General features: G+C 41.0%; 1 protein-coding gene across 5 annotated transcripts in view; it reads left to right on the plus strand.

Moving 5' to 3' along the window:
* Positions 1-20,166, plus strand: part of PCDH15 (protocadherin related 15) — a gene marked incomplete at both ends in the record, with an annotated part of 820,110 nt that overhangs the window by 695,528 nt on the left and 104,416 nt on the right. For all 5 annotated transcript variants that reach the window (XM_080823084.1, XM_080823082.1, XM_080823083.1 and 2 more), the window contains one exon: positions 18,189-18,316. In XM_080823084.1, the coding sequence (XP_080679210.1) occupies positions 18,189-18,316 (128 nt within the window). The remainder of the gene's footprint in view (positions 1-18,188; positions 18,317-20,166) is intronic.

Below are 20,166 nucleotides of genomic sequence, written 5' to 3' on the forward strand. Positions count from 1 at the left end.
AATATAAATTAAAAATTTACACCGGCGGACCCAGACTGTCCTAGCTCCCCATAAATCACAAACTTTAGAGAGGTTTAGGGATTACATTGGGTTTTTTAAATTACCCAAACTGAAGGGAGTCCATAAAGTGAAATGGTCAGGAGTACATGTCGGCAGGGGTTTGGGTCTGAATCTTCCACCTCTTCTGGCCGTGCAGTCTTAGACACCTCGTTTAATCTCTCCAAGCCCCGTTACTTGCGTGGATAAGATATGGATAATCAGTTACAGCGTTATTATGGGGATAAATTGCAGGAAAGCACCGAAAAGCATTTAGCTTAGAAACATCTCAACTTTTCAGTAGTTAGTGTCGCCATTGCTTTGGTGTGCTCAGGCTGGTAAAGCGAAATACCACAGATGAGGTGGTGTAAAGAACAGAAATGCATCTCCTTGCCATTCTGGGGGCAAGATCAAGGTGACATCAGGGTTGGCTTCTGGTGACACCCCTCTTCCTGGCTCATACATGGCCACCTTTGGGCTGCGTCCTCATAGGGGACAGAGACAGGGTCAGGGGCAGAGACAGACTGAGAGAAAGAAAGAGAGAGGTGGGGGGAAGGGAGGAGAGTGTGCTAGCTCTCTTGTCTCTTCTTAAAAGGACACTAATCCTTTTGGGCCAGGGTCCCACCCTGCAACCTCACGTAACCTTAAGTATGTCCATAATGGCTATATGTCTAAATACAGTCACATCAGGGATTGGGGCCTTGACATACAAAGGTAGGGGAGACATAGCTCAGTCCATAACCGCCGTTCAGTGACTGCCGTCAGTAATGCTGTTTGTAAAGGAAGAAGAGCTCTGGTTATTACCATGTATGTATTATCACAGAATTGGGCTTTTCCTGAATTTGTCATTGCCAAGCACCCTAAAACTTTCCTGTTTCATAAATATAGTATCTTCCCTGAATTCTACATTTTTTAATAAATCACCAATATCCCTTTTGTAGGAAGAGTAATGCTCCCTCCCCCAAGAGATGCCCAAGTCCTAAAACCCCAGAGCGTGTGGCTATGCCACCTTACATGGCACAGGGTTCCCAGAAGTTTCTTAAACTCGGGATATGAGATGGGTCGATTCTCCTGGCTTATCTGAGTGGGCTCCATGCAGTTACAAGGGTACCTATAAGTAAAAGAAGGCAGGGCAGTCAGTGTGAGGGTAATGCTGGTGGGAGACTCCACGGGTCATAGGTGCCTTTGAAATGGAAGGATGATGAGAGCCAGGGAGGGGAGGGAGGCAGTGGGTGAAGCTGGGAAGGGCAAGAAAACAGCTCTGCCTCCCAAGTCCACAGAGAGGAATGCAGGCCTGCCTACATCTTGTTTTAGTCCAGGAGGACTCCTCGGACCTAAGAACCGTAATATAATATACTTGTATTGTGTGAGCCTTAATTTACAGAAACAATAGGAAACTCAAACGATGCCCGTACGTTCTCTGCATTAATGAGCAGAGGCTAATGTCCGTGCTCTCAAATACTTTAGCATATTATTTTTTTTTTAAAGATTTTATTTATTTATTTGACAGACACAAGTAGGCAGAGAGGCAGGCAGAGAGAGAGGAGGAAGCAGGCTCCCTGCTGAGCAGAGAGCCTGATGCGGGGCTCGATCCCACCTGAGCCGAAGGCAGAGGCTTTAACCACTGAGCCACCCAGGCGCCCCACTTTAGCATATTATTTTAAATGCTGTCTCCCCCTCCTTCGGCAAAGTGCCACAGGCGTTTTTAAATCCTTCAAATTATTGGTCATTTTTCTTCCACTTGTGACCAACTGTAGGAGAGGTGATTACAATAGCCTGCCCTCTGAAATAGACTTATCTTCTTACTCAGAAATCTTTTATTTCACTTCTACCATTTGCAAGCCTATATTCTAGTCTCTAAAGATAGTCACCTGATTTTTTATTAGAAATTTTTTGTTGTTGTTCTTGTGGAGAGAGCCTGGATACGAATTTCAGCCATGCTTGGATAGAAAGTCTGGCTCTCCCTTATAGGCATTGACTTAATCTCTTTAAGTCTTACGTTCTTTATCTGAAAAGCAAAAATGACAGTATCTATTTCATGGATCATTTAAGAGATTTTAAAAGAGATACTGGAAACAAAGCAGCTAGTGCCAGGGCTACCGCAGAAAAACTATGCTAACAGGGAGGAATGAGCCTCACTCTCTTCCATTAAAATACAGTAAACCACAGTTGGCTTATTAATCTTTTCTCACCAGATTCTTCTTTACCTATTTCAGTGTAGGAAACAAGAACATGTTTCTTTCTGGTTGTGTGTTTGGGATTATGCACGATAATTCAAGACTGCCTATCTGACATGAATCACTACAGTCGTATCTTTTCAAGTGCTTAGAAGATTGTTTTCCCAAGACACGATCATTTTGTTGGTTAGCCTTTTTTGGTCTCTTTATTTACATATTTTACCAGATTTATCAACCATTGCTTCTCTTGAAATAAAATAGCTTTAGGCTAGTGGTCCTTGGGTAGTCAGTTGAGCATCTGACTCTTGGTTTCAGCTCAGGTCATCATCTCAGGCTTGTGAGATTCAGCCCCAAAGAGGGCTTTATGCTCAGCAGGGAGTGTGCTTGAGATTCTCTCCCTCTGCCCAACACCCCACCCCCCAGAATAAATAAATCTTAAAAAAAAAATTAAAAAATAGCTTTAGGTTTAAAGTATACTTTTTGGCTGTACATAAAAAAATACCAAGGTTATTTAATGGTATACTCAAGTATAACTGTTTGTTCTCAGCTATGATCCTGCATTGAAGGAAAAAAGGATTCATGTCAGGCTCGTAATGTCAGAATATTTTTATGTCAGATATTGTATAGTGTGTCTATATTTCTCAAAGAGAAAGCTTTTCAAAATGAGTTTGGCAAATTTGCAGTCTTGTCCTATAAACAAAAGTATGGGTGCTTAAGACACTTTTACTGTATTTCTATTATTTCATTACAACTTAAATACTTCTAGCTGCAGGAAAAAAGTGTATTTCCCGATACCTTATTTGATGTTCCCTATACACTATCCCATATGAAAACAATTTTCTTTTATAATTCAGTGCTAGGAAATTTTATTATTTTAATTTTTTTTAGGAAATTTTATTTTTAAATTCTGTGGCATTGGTATTCTTTCTCCTTCTGGTGGTAATAGTGTTGCTAATACTTTCCCTCTCCTGACCGTCAGTAAGCTGAGTCATATGGGAAATGGTGAAGCCACCATGTAATTGCTCATTTAATCTAGTTGGCTATGTATGATTACTGCCCTGCTATTGATGAGAAACCGTAGCTCAGAGAAGATCAGTAACCTTTGGCAACGGGGGCCTTTGGGGTTGGTCTTTTTAGAAAGCTAACCAGGGACCTGAAATCTCTTTAACATTTCTACTGATACTACCATTGAGCAGGGACTCGTGACAATACCTTCAGGGGCTTACTTCCTTCTCAGGGTCTGGTTACTCTTTGTAGGTCACAGGTGATTATCATAAAAGACACCCCCCAACACACACATAGGACAGGGTGGTTCCGGTTATTCCCTTATCTCTGGCTTTCCCACACCTCCACACTTTTAGGATTTCTGTGAGCCTGTTCACATGGCCCCGTATCTATCCCTCCCTGCCTAGCCCCTCCTGTCCCTTCCTCATTCTCCCTGGAACAGTAACCCTAACTGCCCTTAGTGAATGGGACGATGACCGCTCTGGTTGCTCCCTGCTGAAATGGGGTGGCATGCTGTGCCACAGTTAGAGTCTGTCCCGGGCCAGGTCCAGGGGCCTGAGGTATGGCTCCAGGAGTCATGATGCGCAGCAAATGGTCCATGCATCAGCACATGCAAAAGGATGAGCATAAAACAAGTATTAGGCCCCACGTTATCACATCTCTGAGATAAGAGCCCCAATTCCCAATTTTGTCAAATAGATCTGTGGACATCTTGATCTTATTCAATTGATCACAAATGTCCCCTATTAATTGGGACACATCGCAGGAGTTAGTTGTAATGTTAAAACAACATGTGTTGGGGGCGCCTGGGTGGCTCAGAGGGTTAAAGCCTCTGCCTTCCGCTCAGGTCATGATCCCAGGGTCCTGGGATCGAGCCCCACATCGGAATCTCTGCTCAGCGGGGAGCCTGCTTCCTCCTCTCTTTCTCTGCCTACCTCTCTGCCTCCTTGTGATTTCTGTCAAATAAATAAAATCTTTAAAAAAAAAAATGCGTGGGTACCTGGGGGCTCAGTTGTTAAGCGTCTGCCTTTGGCTCAGGTCATGATCCCAGGGTTCTGGGATTGAGGCCCACATCGGGCTCCCTGCTCCGTGGAAGCCTGCTTCTCCCTCTCCCACTCCTCCTGCTTGTGCTTCCTCTCTTTCTCTCTCTGTGTGTGTCTCTCTCTCTGTGTCAAATAAATAAATAAAATATCTTAAAAAAAAAAAACAAAAAACACATGTGAGGAAATTTTTCACACCCAAAAGGGTGGAACAATAGTAGACAGTCTCCAGAATTCCTTCTCTTTCATTTAATTCTTGGCTGAGTGCATCCAGGGCCTGGGAAGTATCATTTTGAGTCCTGCTGAGCAAGCATCCGGTTTGCCTATTATATGCTGCAGTCCTAAGTAAGTCCTGGGAGTCCCATAGTGAGCTCTGGGGCTCTCTTTAACCTGGGGGGGCTGTTGGATGCATGGTTAAAGCCTTTGTTTGCAATTGTAGGAGGTGGCTTCTAGGGCAAATGACTATCAGAGGTGGAACCATCCAGGAGCCCTGCTAGTTTAGGAAGTTTTTACCCATTTTAGTTTTGATCTTAAAGATACTGAATACCTGTATTTGTCCTAGAAGTCCTTTTTATGAGACTCTTGGAGGATGAAACTTATTTTGCAAGCAAGTAAGAACAATTATAAAAGACAAAATTCAGAAAGGACATTGTTAATGAGAATTCATTAGGATGCAATTGACAAAGAAACTCCATTATTTCTGTGTCACATAACACTTCAATAGTCAGAATGTCCGGTGATGACCTGATACCAGACTGTAACTACCAAACAAGTCTGATTAGTCAACAAGACTGTGTTCACGATTTAAATCTTGGAGAAGTTTGTTAAAACATTAGAAAGTTCTAAAGCACCTGCCTAATAAATAGGACGAGGGATTTCAAAGACCTGATAAAGGCAAAACATAGAAACTGTTTTTTCTGGGCAGCCAAAGAGAAAATAGCTGTTTACATTCTACCAAGAAGAGCACCAACAACTCAAGAAAACTTTTGTGATTTTAACAGAGATAGCAGACTTTCAGTCTTACACTGATGTACTTATAAAATCATCTATTACAATCTTAGTCCGTCCTGACCACACCTAAAATTCATTTTAAAGATTTCCCTTCACAGGGGTGCCTGGGTGGCTCAGTGGGTTAAAGCCTCTGCCTTCGGCTCAGGTCATGGTCCCAGGGTCCTGGGATCTAGCCCCACATTGGGCTCTCTGCTCAGCGGGGAGCCTGCTTTCCCCCTCTCTCTCTGCCTGCCTCTCTGCCTACTTGTGATCTCTGTCTGTCAAATAAATAAATAAAATATTTAAAAAATACAAAAAAAATAAAGATTTCCCTTCACAAACCTACAACTTTGTTTTGCATTCTGAGTTTGTCCCAAGCCATTTCTCCGCAAACAACCAGTTTCATTTAGGACAGAATTACTTTCTTTTACCTTCATCACAAATGCATTCCCATGCCTTATGTCTTTCTTACATATCTCCTACTTTTCTATACACAGAGTTGCCAAATTTTGCACTCTTATTAGAAATCTTAGTCTCCAATAAAAGACTAAGTAGTAACCAATGATGAACCATTACACCAGAATTCTTCAGATGGCAAATTTATGAACTGGTTGAGCACAAAGCATGTTTACCAGCAGACTTAAATATCCTTAGTTTCTTTGCAGTAAGTAGTCAAAAGCACAAACCTACATCCAGTCATCAGTGACTGAATACCTTATCCTATTTGGAAAAGACCTAGCGGTCCAATGAATTTAATCCCAAAGACCTTGAAAGATATTTTAACAATTTCCTATGAAAACTTTGATGAGACATACAATTAACCATCATTTTAGCCATCTTTTTGCTAACAAATTGGAACAGAGATAACACGAGCTTATTTGACCTTCAGCAAACCTTGGCAGAATATGAGCTTCACATTTAATGATGATAACTTTAAACACATGCAGCTTAAATTTAGTTTAAAGCCCAAGTTTTGTTCTAGCTGGGTCCACTTTTCAAAGTGTGTTTGTTCCCCGTTGTCAAGTTTCACCTGAGATGCAGGAGGGGAGACCTGAAGTGAGCCCGTATGCAGGCTGCACCCAAGGTACAGAAACAGGAGGGGGTGGGGCAGACAGACTGGGCAAGTGCTGCTGGGAGACAGAGCAAAGGGTTCTCAGTTCTAAAGCTCATCCGCTTTGACAGATGCATAATTGCCTTGTTTTCCCACCAGCAAGTGGGGTTAGGCAGTGTCTGTCCGGCTGGAGAAGCCAGGGAACAAAACAAAGGGAATTTCAGCAGCTGCTTGGAAATAGTCCTCAAAGTCCTGGACCTGAGGCCAACTAACCACAGTTGGCTCCAATTATCTCCATTAACCTGAGAAAGGAATGAGGGAGAAGCCTTCACATCTAGTAGTAGGAAGAGTGAGGGGTGGGGGGAGAGTCAGCATCCCCTTGCTGGGGAGGCCTGTGTTTCCTCCAGCAACCTGGGTTTATTGGGAGGAGGATTATTTAGACACTGATCCAGTAGGTCAGGAGGGAGTTTAGTAAACAACATGTTTGGGTAAATGCCTTCTGCAAGAGGCCTTTATGTCGGGCTGTGAAAGCCTGGATGGATCCAGGATTTCTTAGTCTATCTGCCCGGTTTCCTGCAGGAGATCAGATCCCACTGTGGCCACGCAGTGAGCCTTACAGGAACTCAACCCTTTCCTAAACTTGCAATGCCAATTGTCTCCAGTGGGTTAAAAAGGACCCCAGAGGAGAATTCTTGGGAACTGAAGAGACCATGCTCTGCCGCAAAAGTCACGCCCGATTTTACCTTGCCTTGAAGAACCTGCCCCGTTTAACCCATGGAAAATACTAGAAAGTTTTACAAAGGGAATTGCCCAGTTTTGCAGCACCCAATTCTGGAGTCCTGGTGGAGAATGGCTTCTGATCTCCTGATCCCAGTAGACGTTACCCGGTGCATGTTGGGAAGGTGACTGTGAAGGCGTCCCTACATCCAGCTCTCCCATTTGTACGCATGGCCCTATTGAGGGGTGCAGACCCTGAGATTTAGCATCATCATCATTTCATATTTCTGTTGTTGAAACAAGAAAGCCCCAACTACATGATCCACTAAAGTCCCAACCGCTAAGGAGGAACTGGCTGGGGTCTGCAGCTCCCTCCTTCATGCCCCGTGTAGTCCAGTAAATGCCCGGGAAACATTGGGCTCCCTCTGACTTACCATGTAAGGGGATAGCTCGAATCTCGCTTGCCGATAACCTGGGTTTTGATCCCTGGTCGTGATTAAACCTAAACTGTACCTATCAGAGAAACGTATCTTACTAAGCAACATAAATTGAGGAAAAGATTTTCCTCCTAAGTTCTCACAAAAAGACATTTTTAAATGAAAAAGAAAAAACAAAAACAAAAAAACCCTTCTATCTACATAGGCAACATTCTCCCCCCCCCCGTCTGACAAAGTCAGCGGGTCCTCCGAACCCATAAAATTCCCAGGTGCTTAGAGAAGGGAGGGCGGAGGATAAAGGGGCCCTGAACTGAGTCCCTGGCTGGAGGGGCCTACGGATCCTCGGAGACTGGAAGGACCTGACACAACGTCCCTGAGGCAGGAGAAGGTCCTTTAAGAAAAGGCGATGAACAGAAAGCAACTGGGTCAGGCGAGGCCTGCATTCCCTCCGTCGGAGGAAGGGGGACCGACCGAACCTTTCTCCAGAAGCTTATCACCGAGCCCAGACCCGCGCCTGCGCGGTTCGCCTCCAGCTGCCCGCAGGTGCGGGTTTTGCTGTTTCTGGGAAGAGGTCGGCTGAGGGACCGCGGTCTCCCGGGAGAGGAAAGAGTTCGCTCTCTGCTCCTCCTTCGGTGGAAGTGGCCCTGGGTTTCAGCACCGAAATGATGGGGGAGAGCGAGGTTTTTGTCTCGGGAGCCGAAGATCGAATCTCAAGGACGAGGGAGTGAGTAAAACGGTAGAAGTTTATTAAGTGAAGATGTAGAAAAAGCTCTCAAGAGCGAGAGGGGTCCCCACAGGGTTGCTGACAAAGGCCTTTAGGGCTGGTCTTTTTAGAAAGCTAACGAGGGACCTGGAATCTCTGTAACATTTCTACTGATATCACCATTGAGCAGGGACTGTGATAACCCCTTCAGTGGCTTCCTTCCTTCTCAGGGTCTGGGTGTTCTTTGTTGGTCCCAGGTGATTATCGTAAAAGATCCCCCTCCCCCATGCATGCCTGGGGCAGGGTGTTTCTAGGGCAAGGTATCCGGGTTATTGCTTTATCTCTGGTTTTCCCGCACCTCCACGTGTTTGGGATTTCTGTGAGTCTGATCGCCTGGCCCCGTCTCTCTCTCCCTACCTAGCCCCACCTGTCCCTTCCCCACTTACAGGTCCTATGTTAAGCTGCGCTGTGGAGAGCGTTGGAGTTTAATAGACACAAAAGAATTAAAACAGTGTTTATTGTTTATTCTGGATGGAAACAGAGTGAGCTGAAAGTCATAACCATTGCCTCCCAAAGCCTCTAAATGTATCAGTTCTGTTCTGTCTCACAGGATTAACCAGAACCGCTAGCCATACCAATGAAAAGAAACAATGTTGCAGTCTCAACTTTTGTTTTTTCTGGTTAATGTTTACAGAGAAACTTAAGTTCATTAAGTGTTCCTAATGGGAAAATATGTTATATGGGTAGAAAGCCAAACTTCAGTTGGTATTGAGAATATTACTGATCCTGATTATCTCCCCATCACTGTTCTGGTAACACCGTCAATGTCGTCATTTTCTTGACAAAAAGACTTACCCGAAAACAAGTATATATTATAGTAATCTGAGTGTCCGTTTCTGAAGCCAGTGGATACAGGCAGTTATGTCCTTAACTCAGTTATTCACCTTGCAGCAAACACATACGCAAAATATATGTTTTAGATACAAGCAATTAAAATCATGCAAAGGCTAATTAAATCAACTGTCAGAGCTCAATTACAAAAGTATTAAAATGAACCTCAAAAGATTTAATCTCTCCTGCCTAGCTACTGAAAATAGTGTGTATAAATATAACCAAGTACAATTCTTGCAGAGCAGAAAGCTGAAAAATAAAAAGGCAGTGGCTTTTCTCATGCTAATGTACTTAATAATTTATTTTTCAAAAGAGCATGTAAGTATATTGTATTCCTACAAATTCCATCTAATGAACACAACAAAACCTATTTCTTCCATGCTTTTCTCAAATAGGCCTATTTTTTTTAACTGAATAACTATCCATAAACCCCTTAGTAAGATCAGACTAAGTTCTTATCTCAGATGATCCTTTTGTTCTTAAACACTACTTTATCTAAAGAATCAGTCATTTATCTGGCATATAAACTAGGGCAGAGGAATGCCAGGAAATTAACAAGAGTATAAATAAATAAATCCTCAGAGTCATTCCAAATAGTCCTTGGACTTATGAAATGATTTTAGAGTCCGTATTCTCCTAATATCAGTATTTTTAAAAAATCTGTTACCTTTGAGAGAGGTGCTCCTAATTTTTTCAGCAACATGGATTTGTTTGGTACTGTGATTTTTTTTTAAGGGCTTGAAGTCTATTATCTCATTTCATTTATGGGGATAAAATACAGCTATTCATTTTATTTAAGTGGATACTGGGTGGGAGGGGATGGTAGCAATTCTAGTCTAAATCAACATTTATTGAACACTTACCGTGTGGAAGTCCCAGTGCTTCCAGAGAATTAATTTGTCAGTCAAACGTATACAAATGTAGTATCAATGGAAAAACAGTGTAAAAAGGTGCGTGTGTGTGTGATGTGATTTCATGAAGAACTAATCAATTTTTTGGCACCAGCAGAATAACCAAGTAGGCCTGGTATTCCAAGGATTTTGAAAGTTCTCTGCAATGGAATCATCAGAATATAAGTCATTTACCATTTTTTTGATACATTTCAAAAAAAATTTATTTAATGCATTAGACCATGAAGAATCTATAACAATAAGAAAAACAGCCCTTGCCTCCAAGGGTTTAGAGTCTAGTGTATGTTTTCTAATCAGACTAAGCTCCTGTAATCCTAAGGATGACAGTAGTTATTTCTTTGATGTATTTATCAGTGATAATTAGAGATGTGTTTGGAGATCAGCTCATTCAGATGGAGGCAATGTCAAGAGCAGAGGCCAAGGGGCAGTGACAGGAGTGTGGGTGAACAAGATCGAACCCCTGACTTGAAAGAACTCAGCCCCAGGGGGAATGGCCATCATATGATTGAATAATTTCAGCCTGTTTTGATTGAGTCCTGCATTAAAAATGTGTGCCTGCAGGTGGACTCAAGACACGGTATTTTTATGTATCCACAGTCTTTCCATTTATCTTTACTCCTCTAACCTCTCTTTTATTTTAAACTGGGGTTTTTCAGCTTCATCACTATCCACAGTTTGGGCTGGATTTTTTTTCTTTTCTTTTTTTTTTTTTTTTTTTTGCTCTGGGGGCCTGTGCTGTTCATCACAGGATGTTCCTCAGCATCCCTGGCCTCTACTTACTCAATCCCCCTACCTACCTTCCCTTTGCAGTTATTACCACCAAAAATGTCTCCAGATGGGCAAAGTCAGCCATGGCCGAGAACCACGGCTTTAACTCCTTAGACGGCTGTCCAGAAAGTCTTTCTTGAGAACCCAGTGCAATGTAGACAGTAGGTTTGTTGTGTGGTTAGGAGAAACAGATTGATCTTGAGAATACTAGGGGCTTCCTGGGAAAACTAATAATTATTGAAAGGAAAGAAAGAAGGAAAGACAATCACAAACTAAATGTGGTCTTGAAAAACATGGAGTCAAGTTGAAGTTAATGGTATTTTTGAACATCACTTAGTGTTTGAACACTTTTTTCCTTGTTTAGATTGCCTAAGGGAACAGAGGGCTCTTCCCAAAGGTTCTGTTCTGACTCCTAGTTTCTTCCCTGAGCTTTACTCTTAAGCAATTCCATTTTCTCTTTCTTCAAACTAAGGAGATATGTTGCATTCCCTCACGGGAGTGGTCCCTTCCGGAACATCTTGGCTTACTGAAGCCAAAGGTGCTGCCCAAAGAAGAGGTTCTCTCCTACAAAATTGGAGGAAAAAGAATGTCATTTGAGGAGGGAAATGAGGCACTGAGCCCCCAAGTACAAAGGAAGAGTATAATGTTTTTAACCAAAGCACATGCCAAATAAATCCACCCCCTGCTCCCAGCTTGTAATGTCCTTTCGCCCCTGTGGGTTCCTCCCAGTCCTTGAATGGTCTCACCCAGAAGGGGAGGGCAGGGGGTGTCCGACATCTGGCACTGGTGTTGCTCTTCTCACACTGTTCTCCCATCCATTTTATCAAAATGTCACTTTCCTGTTTTCCCTCGGCATTTTTCTGTTTCTGTTATGTGCTTCACAGCTACCTTAAAGGATGTAATTTGACCAAAAAAAAAAAAAAAAAGATTGTGCAAATACTCTTAAAAAGATAAAAAGTGCATTTCCTTAAAGCAAAACAATTTAAATCAGAGTTACTTCCAAATTTCTGCCTTTGAAATCCTCAAAACCCAAATTCAGTGGAAGACCAGGATAGCCCCCAAGTCTGTACGCAAGCATCATGAAAGTGTGTAAGCCAAGGAAGCCACTGGTGTCACTCACATAGTATGTCCATGAGTCAGAACATGTGAGTGAGTGACATTCTAGGGATTAAACCACCTGGGTGTATTTTATTTATTTTGTGACTGCCAGGTATTTATTTTACAGTCATTGCTTAGACCTATCAAAATTCTTTTACAGCTTTATTTGGGTATACTTGGCAAATGAAATTGTTAAGGTGTATAATTCGGTGACTCGATACATGTATATATTGTGAAGTGATTTACCACGATCAAGTTAGTTCTCACTTCCTGTCAGTCTCCATGGTGTTCACTAGAGCCTCAGAACGGAGGCATCTTGTCACTGAACATTTGTCTGTTTGATCAACAATACCTCTTCCCCATGCCCCACCCCCCGCACCCCCGCCAACGCCCCACCCCGGTGTCCCTCACACTCTGTTCTGTTTCTCTGAGTTCTGTTTGTCCTCATTCCATGTGTAAGTGAGGTCATACAATATTTGTCTGTCTGACTGACTGAATTTGGCAAAATGCCCTGCAGTTTCTTCCACAGACCGCCCCTCCTTGCCCTGACTTCATGTTCTTCTTTAGGACATGTATCCTTAAGACATTCTTCTATCTTCTGACCAAATCTGACCCCTTGACCCTTAGAAGACCTTTCTTAAAGTGAGTACAGGTAAATTCCAGTCACCTGAGAGGACCTTGTGTTTCACACAATGCATTGTAAACTCATAGAATTGGTTATCCTGGGGAGGATGCCTGGACTGGAATCATCACCAGCAAAGGCAAAACACTGAAATGTATGGATCAGTTGATGTATTTATGTGTTTACTTGCTCAAGAAAAATGTGATATAGAACAGGCCATCAAATACTTGCTGGGGTAACTGGGGAGTCAGATCATAAACCCTGCACTAAAGTCCTCTGGGACAGTGTGGAGGGCACGTGAGAACTCAGACAGGCAAGGTGCAGAGGCTCCTAATTACAAAAAGGCAAGGAGTTTGCAATTGTAATCTTTAAAGTGTTGTTTGCAGTCAATCAAAAGTGTTGGCTGCAATCAACCTGAAACTTCTTTTCACCCATGTTAGGGCACACAAACTGGCCCTTTTCCCACGGACCGAGAGATGTCAGTGTTTGCATCCTACTGTCACATAATGGGTTCCAGTCTCAGCCAAACCAAACCCTGTGTCAGAGAGAACACGGGCCAGCCCCTCGCCTCGTTCTCCTGTCAGTGTTCTGCATGAAAATGAGAATAACAATAGTTGTGATAACAGCTCTATGTATCTCCTAGGATCAGATTCTCCTGAAAAGATTGGTGCAGTTGGGCAGCCACATACTGCCCAATAACCATTAGCTCCCAGTATTGAATTTTTGCTAGACCTGGGAGGACCATATGAAGATGTGAATCTGGGTTTAAATTCCGCAACAAATAATGAGAACTAAGGAGCTATCATAATCAGAAAACATTTATGTTTATGGTTTATATTTGGACAGTCATGATTAAAATAGATTTTTAAATGGGTTCCTGTAGATGTAAAGAAAAGAGTTATTCATACTATTAATCACACTTTGGTGCTGCCTTTTTTTTTTTTTTCTTTTCCTTTCTAATTTGTGGGGGCTCCTGGCTGGCTCATTGGGTGGAGAATGTGATTTTAGATCTCGAGGTTATGGGGGTCAAGTCCCACATTGGGTGTAGAGATTATTTAAAAATAAAATCCTTAAGGAGTACTGATGTGGCTCAGTCGGTTAACCATCTGCCTTCAGCTCAGGTCATGATCTCAGGGTCCTGGGGTCGAGTCCTGCATCAGGCTCCTTGCTCAGTGGGGAGTCTGCTTCTCCCTCTCTCTAACCCCCATTCCCTACCCCCTGCTTGTACCCTGTCTCTCTCTCTAAAATAAATAAATATAACCTTATGAAATAAAATAAAATCTTTTAAAAAATAAATTAAAAAATAAAATAAAATTGTGATTGCACAACATTCCAGTGTGTGAAATGCAGTAAGGCTGTAATGATTATGATAAAGTTATCGGGTATAAAAATAGCCCAGGATGAAACTGACATGGAACTCAACAGCATTATATACTAAGTAAATATAAAATACCTATAATATTTTCTTTCCATTTATTTTCTGGCAGATGAGCCAGAAATTATACAGCTCAGTAACACAGAGTTATGATCCAATTCTAGTTAAATTTTGTCAAACTGCAGAGTTGTTAGGCAAATATTTAAAAAACCAAGAGGAGAAACTAACCCATATTGTATTGAAAAGATGTTAGAGGCAAGAAGAAGAGCAGCCAATAAAAAACTGAGAGAATTGGGTATGTTACATAGATGCTTATTATTATTATTATTACTGTTACTGTTATTATATAAACCTAAAAATGCCCAAACCTGGCAAATGAAAATTACAAGAAAAACTTAAACAGATAATCCAGTCCTGTGATTACTCTCCATCATCTTGTTGTTCTCCTCACATAATTTATGGCATGGAAGTACTATCACACTTTATTTTACTGTTTATTTAAAGCATCAAGTGAAATATGGTTAAACTGTATCAGTCTCAAAGCAAATATGGACTTAGGCACAACTGATAGGAAAGCATGCTATTTTACATGGTGATGATTTTTGTGAGATGAGTGTTTTGTCAAAGGAAACCTTGAAAAACTTTAGTCTGGTGGTTAAAGTAGGATAAATTATTTTACAGATTATTTGTGCTCATTGAATGTCATTAGTGTAAGTAGCTATTTATCTCAATGTTTCTACAGATGTTAATTTTAGAGATTTTTAATAACTACTAAACATATATTTTAAAATATTTTTATTGCAGTCTATGGAATTTATAAAATGTATACATGTAATATGTTTATGAGCATGTAAGTGTCACTTCAAATTACAACACTGATTCTCATGTTATTTTTCCCAATACTTAACAGTTGCTTTTTTTTTTTTTTTTTTTTTAACAGTTGCTTTTTAAAAGATTATCTAAAGCACAGTTGTTCCTGACGGCATAATACATTGTGCCTGGGACTTAACCTTCTGTCATCATCTCATAAAGTGTCAGGAGAAAAGTAGATAAATTTCAGCACATAAATTTATTCCTTTACAGTGAGTTTAAAATCAGACTTCACTTTCTCAAGTATTGTCAATAGGGACCATAACTAATGTGGTCATTAATTAAAAATATTAAAAAAAAAAAAACCTTAAAGGTGATGATTGTAGTTTGGGATTCCTTTTGTTAAAACATGTTAAGTTTAGAGCTGTTAGGTCCTTCGATTCTAGAGATAAAGCTGGTCAGTTAGTAAGATGAAAGTGGTGTTCATTTTGGCCGACCTTGGCTGGTGGCCCACCAGGGGGCAGCTGGGAGCACTCCCCCACCCCGCTACGCTGCAGGCTAACTGCCATTAGCCTCGCTTCCCTGCGGGCACCTTCTCTGTTGAGCTAGCACACTCTCCTCCCCATTCCAGCTCCTCTAGGTCAGGGATGGCCAGAAAGAGACAAATAAGAGGGAAACTAAATGGGTAGCAGCAGGGTAGGGTTAAAACCTCTGGGAAAATAACTCTCTCACCTCTCTGACCTTTTTCCGGGCAAGCAGAAAGCAGCCTGTTTTTCAGTTCTAAGACAATGCAGGTTATTCCTTTGTGTACTTAATCGACACAGATCTACTGTACACCCACGATGTGCCTACCATGCTGTAGATCAGTGTTACTTTGTTGTAGTTAGGGATATGATAAAGCAACAACTTTAAGTTTTCCCAGATAAATAATTTGTAGCTCAATTGCCCTATATTTGATCCTAATTGAAATATATGAGCAAAGTTCACATTGGTAAGACATCAGAATGCTTCTATCATTTCAGTCTACTTGTTGCAAAGGGATTACCAAGCGATTCCTCATTTTTCCTGGTTTGTGAATTATTTTTAAGTATTGCTTTAAGATTTTATTTATTTCTTGTTTTTGTTTTTGTGTTTTGTTTTGTTTTGTTTTTATTGTTCTCCATACTTTAACAGACCAGGGGATTTGAAATCAGAAGTCCAGCCAATATGATTGACACCCAAGTCTGGGCTCCTTCACTGATTTTTTTTTTTTTAATTTGTTATTAACATATAATGTATTATTTGCCCCAGGGTTACAGGTCTGTGAATCCTCAGGATTACCCACTTCACAGCACTTACCATAGCACATACCCTCCCCAATGTCCATAACCCAGCCACCCTCTCCCTAACCCCCCACCCGCCAGCAGCCCTCAGTTTGTTTTGTGAGATTAAGAGTCTCTTATGGTTTGTCCCCTTCCTGATCCCATCTTGCTTCATTTTTTCCCTCCCTTCCCCCCACAGCCTCCCCCTGCCTCTCAAATTCCTCAATCAGAGATCATATGATAATTGTCTTTCTCTGATTGACTTATTTCGCTTAGCATAATACCTTCTAGTTTCATCCATGTTGTTGCAAATGGCAAGATTTCATATTTTTTTGGTGGCTGCATAGTATTTTGATACACACACACACACACACACACACACATATCTTTATTTGCGAGAGACAGAGAGCACGAGAGGAGAGGAGAAGCAGACTCCCCAATGAGCAGGGGGCCCTGACACAGGGGGCCCTCCTCCCAGGAGCCAAAGATCATGCAGAAGGCAGATGTCTAACCAACTGAGCCACCCAAGCGCCCCGAGTTATTTTTGTATATTGGGTTCCTTGTAGAGGGTTATTCGTGGACTAGTGACAGGTGCTACATTTTTCATTAGAGTGATGATGATGATGATGGAGGGAGTGAGATTCTAACATTTGATGATGAAATGTGTTCTTTATGGCATATTTAGTACGGTAGACATCACACCCCAGTGTAGATGACTCACGCGACCTCACTGATCTCTCCAGCTACACTTTTTTCAGTGGATAAACAATATTATGATTATTAAAATAATAAACAATATTATGATTAAACTTGGTTTCTCTCTGTAGAAATAAACCCCTCACCCAACCACTGTTTACTTTTCATCCTGATGAAGTTCTAGAACATAGGTGAGGTTCGGTGGGGTGAGGTTCGGAGCCGACGGCTAAGAAAGAATTCTTAAGACGTCTTTGGTGCAAAAAGGTGGTTTATTAGATCACGGGGACAGGAACCGTGGGCAGAAAGAGCTGCTGCCCCGTTATCCTGAGGAGTGGCTGATTATATACACAGGAGTTGGGTAGGTGAGAACAAAGGGGATGGTGTTAGTCTCTAAGGAATTTTGGAAGCAAGGTCTCCAGGACCTCGAGGGGCTAGCTATTGTTGGGAGAAAGGTTATTTATTACCAGTAGTAAAAATCTTCTTGTGAGACCCTTTAGATGTATATCAGTGGGCCATATGCTTGGGAATGATTCTCAACACTGTCTTGGAGATCTAGAGATAAAGTTTCACATTTCTCCTATCAAGTGTCCTTGTTAGTGAGATTTGGGTTTAGAAGGAATTTAACTTTATTTAGGGCTTGAGGAACTGAGTTATTTGCCTCTGGAAATTGTGCTATTGTTAAGATAGCTTCTTTGTTGTAAATCTCTAGGACATTGGTAAACCAAGGGAGACTCCTGTCTTGCAGGATTGTGATCTCTGCAAGTTAACTATTTGTTTTTCTTTGAGGGCAGCCAGGCGTGCCTGAGGAACTTTATACATATTACTGAGGGGAGTGGGTGGAGAGGGGGTGCAAGGTGCCAGCTTTTGTTTTGTCCTCAGCCAGCCTCCTCCTCTATTTATTTATTTGACAGAGATCACAAGTAGGCAGAGAGGCGGGGGGGGGGGGGGGGGGAGGCAGGCTCCCCACTGAGCAGAGAGCCCAATGTGGGGCTCCATCCCAGGACCCTGAGATCATGACCTGAGCTGAAGGCAGAGGCTTAACCCACTGAGCCACCCAGGTGCCCCAATATTGTACATTTTTAAACTGAGAGACTATCAATGCTAGTTTTACACTTAAGGAAAAAAATATTGTTTTTAGTTGATGCCAGTTTCTCTTATTTCGTAAAGGTGTTTATGTATTTGTGTCACTTTGGTATAGTTGGTAGTGTGTGTGAAATGTTTGTGAGCATGAACAGTTGAATTGTTTCATTAAAACCAGCAGACCACAATACTTTAGTGCCTATTAAATCAAGTAAAATGAATTACCAAGACATTGTAATTAAAAGAAATAACAGCAATTTCACATTATTGGCCCAGAAGCATCATTATCGGTGTCCTCTGTGGACCTCAGGGGATTAGACTTGCCATTCAGGAATGACTTTCTCATTTAAGCCATTTCCATTGTTTCAGAGAGAAAAAAAAAAAAAAAGAAAAAAAAACAAGTGTAATAAGTATTTACTCCAGTGCATTTTTTCTAGTGAATAGCCACCAATTAAAAATATATTATTTCTTATCCTCCAGGCAATACGGCTAAAGTGTATATTGAGATTCAGGATGAAAATGATCATCCCCCAGTGTTTCAGAAAAAATTCTACATTGGAGGTGTATCTGAAGATGCAAGAATGTTTACTTCTGTGCTCAGAGTTAAGGTACGAAAACATTTATTAAGTTACCGAACTAACATTAAAACAAAGAGCTCGGACTTTGCAGATAAAGTGTAACCATGTAGTTTGTATTGACTGAGTACTTATTCATGTTGTTTAAACAAAAGTCTGAAACTCAGAGATACATGAGTTTAATTAGCCAAACTAAATACAGAATAGTTAGGAGGCAAATACTGTGCAACTTTTATGTTCTATTTTTACTATGAAAATAGGAAAAATTACTTATGATAATTTACTCTGAATAAGATATTAAATCATTAAAATGTATGGCTCTCAGTAGATTTGTATGCTTCTCATAGGTTTAATTCAGGGTAGCTCCAAAGATTTGCAAGTGGAGTTTCTAGCAGCAAATATAAAATTACTGTTTTTCTAATAGAAGGAATCATGTGATAAATTATTTTTTTCTGCAGTATTTTTTAAAATTCAAAATCTGAAATAAATGTAAAACATAACAGTATTAATTTTAGCACTTTACTAAAAGTTAAAAAAAAACCTCAGATATGTCAGAAAAAAATCACAAACCTACTTAGACTTTTTTGTTTTAAAGATTAATTTATTTGACAGAGAGAGTACAAACAGGGGCAACAGGCAGAGGGAGTGCGAGAAGCAGGCTCCCACTGAGCCAGGAGCCCAACACGGGGCTGGATCCCAGAACTCTGAGATCATGACCTGAATCAAAGATCATGACCTGAGCTGCCCAGGCACCCCTACTTAGAGTTTTTTATTTTTTTTTTTATTTTTTTTTATTTTTTTTTTTTTAATATTTTATTTATTTATTTATTTGACAGACAGAGATCACAAGCAGGCAGAGAGGCAGGCAGAGAGGCAGGCAGAGAGAGAGGAGGAAGCAGGCTCCCTGCTGAGCAGAGAGCCCGATGCGGGACTCGATCCCAGGACCCTGGGATCATGACCTGAGCCGAAAGCAGAGGCTTAAACCCACTGAGCCACCCAGGTTCCCTACTTAGAGTTTTTTAAAAGCACAACATCCAAGACTAAAGTTGATAATTCTTCATTTCTCTCCAATAAGTCGTCATCAAATATGTTGAAAGATTTTGTAAATGGTTAGCAGCATATAAAGTTACAATAGTTTTGTTACTGATAAATAAATTGATAAATACTATATTACATTGGGGAGAAATTTTAGAAGCTAGAGCATTTTAGATTATTTTAAGATTTTATTTATTTATTTGTCACAGAGAGAGCTAGAACACAAGAGTGGGGTAAGGGGCAGAGGGAGAAGCAGACTCTCCATTGAGCAAGGAGCCCAATATGGGGCTCAGTCCCAAGATCCCAGGATCATGACCTGAGCTGAAGGCAGACGACACTTCACCAACTGAGCCACGCAAGCATCCCAGCATTTCATATTCTTAATTACAGTTACTTTTCTGAAAGTACTTTAAGAATATTTTAAAAATAGCATTAATATACATACATAAAACCTAAATTTCCCTGGGTGAATCCAACTGGTGGTTGCGTCTACTTTCGGTTATGATCAATGAGTTGCCTTTCTTTTCTTGATAACAGGAGAACTATGAGTAGAACTCTTCTTACATATAACCTTATCGTCTTATGCACAGGAAGTATGAAAGAGGAAAATCAAAAAAAAAAAAAAAAAAGAGGAAAATCAACCAAGCAAATGAACATGTATAGTGTACTTGCCAAAGAGCTCCTTCATAGAGCCAAAAACTGACTTCTGATCAGAATCCCCCTTAGAACTAAAAGTGGTCCTCAAATGGTCAACACATTATATGTAAATCGCATGATTTGCAAGTAAAAAGCAACTCCTTTGGAGTTTCTTTTTACTTTTACATTTTACTCCCATGAAGTGTTGATTG

Source organism: Martes martes (assembly GCF_963455335.1).
Source record: "Martes martes genome assembly, chromosome: 14".
Taxonomy (NCBI): domain Eukaryota; kingdom Metazoa; phylum Chordata; class Mammalia; order Carnivora; family Mustelidae; genus Martes; species Martes martes.